The sequence below is a fragment of the Tyto alba genome, unplaced genomic scaffold (genome assembly GCF_018691265.1).
Source record: "Tyto alba isolate M040663 unplaced genomic scaffold, T.alba_DEE_v4.0 Super-Scaffold_44, whole genome shotgun sequence".
NCBI classification, from domain to species: Eukaryota; Metazoa; Chordata; class Aves; order Strigiformes; family Tytonidae; genus Tyto; species Tyto alba.
Window position 1 is genome coordinate 389,593 of NW_024881320.1, and position 5,828 is coordinate 395,420.

At 49.7% G+C, this 5,828-nt stretch overlaps 1 protein-coding gene across 1 annotated transcript; it reads left to right on the forward strand.

Moving 5' to 3' along the window:
- The first annotated feature begins 2,446 nt into the window (after positions 1–2,446).
- Positions 2,447–5,723, forward strand: XBP1 (X-box binding protein 1). Its single transcript, XM_042805067.1, is given in 6 exon segments — positions 2,447–2,722; positions 2,804–2,900; positions 2,977–3,105; positions 3,690–3,743; positions 3,746–3,853; positions 4,681–5,723. Coding segments are annotated over 6 exon segments (1,146 nt in total). The 5' UTR covers positions 2,447–2,522; the 3' UTR covers positions 5,239–5,723.
- The last annotated feature ends 105 nt before the right edge of the window (positions 5,724–5,828 follow it).

Consider the following 5,828-nt stretch of genomic DNA (forward strand, 5'->3'; position numbering starts at 1 on the left):
AAAGCCATGTTAACAGGAACTAATGTTGTTTCTGGCAGGACAGCCAACAGTATCCTCATTGGCACATCCTTTAGATAGACAGTGGTGCTGAACTAAAAGGCAGAGTGAGAAGCATTCTTGAGTAACTAGAGCACTGTCAGGTGGATCACAGGCTTGAATCCAATGACTGAAAAAGAGGATAATACAAAAACTGGAATGTGTAAACAGTGAGTTTGGAGGGGGGGTGTGGGGGTGTGGGAAAGGTGGAAATCAGAATTAAACTTGAAGTATTTTAATTAAAGCTTTCTGAACGGGTGTCTCAGTGCAAGACCAGCTTTACTGAACTTTTATTTGCCACTCTTTTACTCAGTGACTTAACCATATATTTAATAAAAGACTTTATCATTGTAATGGTAGCAACATAATATTTGTGAGCATAAATGTATTCTCAGTAACTACATCACAGCTAGTCTTAGCAATACTACTCAAATTATTTACCAGGACTAGAGTGCAGGGTGTCATGACCTTCTTTTGCCAGCTATTACCGCCAACACTAGACACTGTAATGGATGCCATTATTATATTCAGGAGGAGTGGACACCACCAATTCCAGGGGCAGTTTCTAGTTTTGTGCCTGGTCACATATCACTGTGAAGTGGCTCATGTACCACTACAAGTATATATGTCTCTGCACCTCTGAAGTTTATTCATGATCACCATTGTTTGTTGAAAAAGGAAAAAGATGCTTTTGCTCTGATTCCATAGAAAGTTAAATAGGAAAATTAAATCACATACAGACAGAAAGTTAGGATTTTTCATCAGCCATAAAGCAAAGAAATCTGGATATCTACATGCTAAATCACATCACGGCTAGTCTCACCAGTGTCACTATAAATACCTCAAAGCAGCAGAAGTAGGGGCAGCCTGTTCAACATTTTTGTTGCAAAAAAGGGCAACCTACTTGAAATGAATGTCTGAAATCAGAAAAAGATATTAACATCAGACCTGCATTTTGTTAGAAAAGAATAAAGTTTCTAATTGAGAACTAGAATTACAGAAGAAATGTAAGTCCAGACCCAGAAGAGACAGACAAAGGAGAATCAGATAGTTTTCAATCTGAGAGGTTTAGCAGGACCAGAACGAATAACTTTTTTGCACTCAGACTAAAAGACTTATCGAAAAGTCGCCGTATTTTTCACAAAGGTGTCAAAGTAGAAAGGTGAACTCTCAGCCTTTACTAAACATCATGCTGCACTGAGTAAGGACAGAGCAAACACAAACTTAGAAATGCAGAGTTTGTTCTTTGTATCATGAAAGCCTGGCAGAACTCCAGTACTGGAGTAATGCCAAACCAGCACACCAGTGCCTTTGAACTTTTAAAGCTTATGCTTTTTCTTTACTGTTGAACATCTTAACTAATTTAAATTCAGTGTACAAATGGATTTTAGAAATAGACCTCAGTAGCCAAAGTTTCAACATTTCGTAACAGTTCATGCCATGGGCAACTGTCACAAACGAAGCATGGAAATCTTCGGACACCAAGCTAGGGTGACATTTCAGAACAAACTCAGTGCCCTAGGTGGTTGAAGATGGCTGTTTGCACATTGCTTAACAGCTGCATTCCCACGTGCATAGTATTTCGAGGCTTTCCACCTACAAAAATTTAATGTCCGGGCTCAAGGTATCTCAGATTTGACACTAACACAGTATTGCTCCTTTTAAAGAACAGGCTGGATTCAAAGGACAACCCCTGAGGTATTTGCGCATGCTCTCTTGCAACTTCTACTCATCCATCACTAACCTCCTCTCTGCTTTTTTGTTCTTTTTAGTTCATTTTTCAGCCCATTCTTATGGCATCTGTTATAGCTTCATTCTTGGCACTTGTGTTCCCGCGAAAGTTGTCCCTTTCCCTCGGATTCTGCTCGTGACTGCTTTGGGACAGACCGCCTCTGGGAAGGCGGCTACAGAAGAGCGTTAACTGCATCACCACCTCTGGCCGTTCTCGGTCTCTCCTCGAGACACACTCCTCAACTTCAGCGGCACCCCCTCCGCCCCGCCCGCCATCGCGCTGCAGCAGCACGGCAGGGCCCGGGCGGGCACAGCCCGGCACCCCGGCCGGGCGGCCGCGTCCCCTCAGGGGCCGGGCGGCCGCGTCCCCTCAGGGGCCGGGCGGCCGCGTCCCCTCAGGGGCCGGGCGGCCGCGTCCCCTCAGGGGCCGGGCGGCCGCGTCCCCTCAGGGGCCGGGCGGCCGCGTCCCCTCAGGGGCCGGGCGGCGGGAACCGCGCTCCCCGCGAGCCCCAGCTGCCCCACCCCTCCGCCACGTACTGACATCTCACCCGCCCCCAACCCCATCGTCTGATGCAATTCGTTTCCCCCCTTGCTTCCAGCCGCAGGCCAATCACGGGCTAGCCTGGCCGCGCCGTCACACCGCCCCGGCCAATGAGGAAGAGCCACGATGGTAGAAATCCGGGCGGGGCGGGCGCAGAGCGCAGTGAGTCGCGGCGCCGGGCAGCGCATCACCTCCAGCTCCGTCCGCGCCGGCCATGGCAGCGCTGCCCGGTGCCGCAGCCCCCCGGCTGCTCCTCATCCCCAGCCCGGCGGCCGAGCCCTTCGGCCGCGCAGCCGGCCAGCAGCTTTCCGTCGTCCTGCCGCCAGGAGCCGCCCCGGGCCTGGAGGCCCCGCAGCAGGCCCGCAAGCGGCAGCGGCTCACCCATCTGAGCCCGGAGGAGAAGGCGCTGCGCAGGTGAGTGAGGGGCTCGCCGGCGGGGGGCCCGCCGCCGTGCCGCGGGGGCCTCGCCGCGCTGACGGCCGCCCTGCCCCGTAGGAAGCTGAAGAACCGCGTGGCGGCCCAGAGCGCCCGGGACAGGAAGAAGGCGCGGATGTCGGAGCTGGAGCAGCAGGTGGTGGAGCTGGAGGAGGAGGTAAGGGGCCGGGTGGGCCCGCGGGGCGGGGGGGGCGGCCGGCGCGGCGGCCGCCCTGCCTCACGGTTCTCTGCAGAACCAGAAGCTGCTGCTGGAGAACCGGCTCCTGCGGGAGAGGACGTGTAACCTTGCTCTGGAGAACCAGGAGCTTCGCTGCCGCCTGGGCTTGGATGCTCTGAAGACGGAGGAGGAGAGCGAGTACCAGGTGAGCCCGCTGCCGCGCGGGGGGGGCCCGCCGCCCTCCCTGCGCAGCTCTGCCGCGCCGCGGGACGTGTCACTGCGTGGCAGTGGGCGTGGGGGGGGGGGGAGGGGAGTCACGCCGGCGCTGAAACTGCCGCGTTGGAAAGACGGGTACTCCATGTGCCAGAAACGCGCCTGCCCTCCCGGTGGACTTTCCCACAGACTGAGCAGATGCCGAGTCAGAAGTGGGTGCCACTGGTAGTGTGGAAGATAGGAGCTGACTAGTTCCAAGCCGTTTTAAGGCTGTTTCATAAGGTCTTCTACATTGTGTGCTAGAAGTGAAGTCACTGTTACGGCAATGTATGTCTGTCTCAAAAGAACAGGGTGTATAGTGGAGGGGGTCAGGCTCTCATTTAAGTGGTGAACAAAATAAATCTGCCCACGTATGGAAGTTTGAGCCAACTTTGGAAGTGGTTTTCAGACTCCTACTGTGTGAGCAGGTGGAGTATCTAATGTTGGAAGCCTTTGTGGAAAGAGTATGATCTTCAGGATTATGTAGTGTCTGCTAGACACTGGATTTTTTTTTTTTTTCTTCCCCCCTTGGTACAGGTTGTGAAGGAATCACAGATGGATGAGATTAGATTGGTGACCGGGTCCGCTGAGTCCGCAGCACTCAGACTACGTGTTCCTCTGCAGCAGGTGCAGGCCCAGCAGTCACCATTTCTGATAACTTCCACATGGATTCTGATGGCAGTGATTCTTCAGACTCAGAGGTGAGCATTTACTCCTATCCCAGTAGCTGTAAAATTCAGAACCACTGTGAATTTAAGACTAGTGTTGTGATTTCTTGACGTAAAGTCGCTTGATTAGTTTCCATAGGTGGCTCGTTTTCCAAGTCTTGGAATGCCTTACCTTGTGGCTCACTATAGCTTTGTTGGGCTGGATCCAGTGAGTACCGGAGTTCATGCAACTTGAAGTCCCGTTTCCATAAAAATCTTAGAGGACATTGCCTGAAACAGTCTCTTAGCTCTTAGTGCAAAAGTATACAGATACCAAACACATACGGTGCTTTTACTGTTCTTGAAAAACTTGATCACTTTGCTGATGTGCTGGCATTTAGCAAAGCTGTTGGAATTCAAAGCCTGTCCCTTGTGACTTCCCAAAACGTAAGGACAAGCATCATTCACCTCTTAAAAAAACCCAAACCAACCCCAAAACAAAATCCCTGACTTTTATCACAGGTGGGTCTGCCTAAATCAGGTTCTGGTACTTGCTCTGGGGAGCAGCTACTACCAGCGGGTAGTGTGGTATCTTTACATCATGGGTCCAAGATCTTGAGTTTTTAATAGAGGCTGTGAATATCAAAAATACATGTTGAATTCTATGGGGATTGCCAGTACCCTAACAAAAAAAGTTACTTTCAGAAATTCTTTGTTCATTAATTGCCTTAACTGCCTGTTCTGAGAGTGGTAGTCTTGGTAAAAGTCCTAGTTCTATGAGCATATTTTAACTTCCAGATCAGGGTTAATAGATGCCACAACTGCTCTTTTGCTCTAACAGTAGTAGCCTGTCCTTCTAAAACAATGTTTTTGTTCTGCAGTCTGATCTACTGTTGGGCTTTCTGGACAGTCTGGAACCAGAGATGTTTCTCAAATATGCTGATTCAGAGTCAACATGCCTGGAAAAGCTGGAGGAAGAGATCTGTGGAGAAACAAATTCCATACCAACCTCCTCCTCTCCCTCTTTGGGGTCCCCATCAGCTAAGCTGGAGGCCATTAATGAACTGATAAGGTTTGATCATGTGTACACAAAGCCCCTAATCGTGGAGATTCCTCTTAAAACGGGCAACCAAACCAATATGCTAGTGAAAATTGAAGAAGTATCTGTCTCTCCGTCTGAAGACAAACCTATCCCTGAGGTCCCAGTATCTGTGAAAGAGGAACGCGTAGACAGCTTCATGCCTGAACTGGGCATCTCTCACCTGCTTTCCTCTCATCGTAGCCTTGCAGCCTCAAGCTATCTGTTGGATGCCTGTAGTGACTCTGGATATGAAGGATCCCTGTCACCCTTCAGTGACCTGTCCTCTCCACTTGACATTGACCATGCTTGGGAGGATAACTTTGCCAATGAACTCTTTCCCCAACTGATCAGTGTCTAACTCGGTAGCGTTAACTCCCCTGGGGTAACTATCCTGGCAGGGTAACAGGATATGCCCCTTTGGGGGATGTGTGGGAAATCGAGTGTATTCAGAAAAGTGTTGCTCGTTTCTACCCCTGCCAGTAGATGGAATGATGGCCAATACATTTCTCCTGGTATGAAAAATTCTAGGGCATCCTGTCCTGCCCTCCCCCCCACCTCCATCAGCATTGGCTTATGAGGGAGGAAAGGAAAGCTTGCTTCTCGGTAACTTGCCAATTCTACACGAACCTGAAATGGTTCATTTTGTTTTCCATTTAAAGTAAATTTAACACCAAGAGCTGCAGTGGGATATTCATGTATAGACAACTGAGTTAAAACTAAATAGTCTGTACATCTTACAGATTTACTATGTAAATGCTTGTTTTCCATTTGCTATGTAGAGTTGCTTTCTCCATTTAATATTTAACTGTATTGGTGCAATTAAAGTGCAATGCCGCTCACTAACCCTTTTTTGCCTTGGATCTCAGTGGGGAGGGGAGGGTGCTGGGATTTTGCAGAACTTTAGAGATTTTTAAGTGATTAGGTCTGTGTTGTATGTATACAACGTTA